Source organism: Crocuta crocuta, unplaced genomic scaffold, assembly GCF_008692635.1.
Source record: "Crocuta crocuta isolate KB4526 unplaced genomic scaffold, BGI_CrCroc_1.0 scaffold128, whole genome shotgun sequence".
Lineage (NCBI taxonomy): Eukaryota > Metazoa > Chordata > Mammalia > Carnivora > Hyaenidae > Crocuta > Crocuta crocuta.
In genome coordinates, this window is record NW_027532232.1 from 5032326 (window position 1) to 5032983 (window position 658).

General features: G+C 68.7%; 1 protein-coding gene across 1 annotated transcript in view; it reads right to left on the reverse strand.

Moving 5' to 3' along the window:
- The window catches only part of ZNF777 (zinc finger protein 777), a 27324-nt gene that overhangs the window by 182 nt on the left and 26484 nt on the right, over positions 1-658 (reverse strand). Inside the window, exon 7 of the mRNA XM_077778044.1 lies at positions 5-658. Coding sequence (XP_077634170.1) covers positions 5-658 — 654 coding nt within the window. The remainder of the gene's footprint in view (positions 1-4) is intronic.

The window sequence follows — 658 nt, forward strand, 5'->3', positions numbered from 1 at the left end:
CCGCAGGTGGTACTTGAGCGACTGCTTGTAGCGGAAGCACTTGGCGCAGTGCGTGCAGGGGTAGGGCCGCTCGCCCGTGTGCGCGCGCTGGTGCTCCAGCAGGTGGTGCTTCTGCGTGAAGCGCTTGCCGCACTCGGCGCAGTGGTAGGGCCGCTCGCCCGTGTGGATGCGCCGGTGCTCGAGCAGGTGGTGCTTGCGGATGAAGCTCTTGCCGCACTCGGGGCAGGCGTGCGGGCGCTCGCGCGAGTGCACGCGGCAGTGGTTGGTGAGCTTGGACTTCTCGCTGAAGCTCTTCTCGCACTCGGGGCACTTGAAGGGCCGCTCGCCCGTGTGAGTCCGCTGGTGGCGCAGCAGGTGCGACGGGCGGCTGAAGCTCTTGCCGCACAGGCTGCAGATGAAGGAGACCTCGTGCTTGCCCGCGTGCACGCGCTGGTGGATCACCAGGCTGATGTGCAGGCGGAAGCTCTTCTTGCACTCGGGGCACGTGTAGGGCCGCTCGCCCGTGTGCGTGATCTGGTGCTTGGTCAGGCTCGACTTGTGGCTGAAGCTGCTGTCGCACTCGGGGCACTTGTAGGGCTTGGGGCCGCCGCCGCCGCTGCCCGAGCTGGGCGACTTGGGGCGCGGCTTGAGCGTGTGCTTGGGGGCGAAGCCGGGCCCG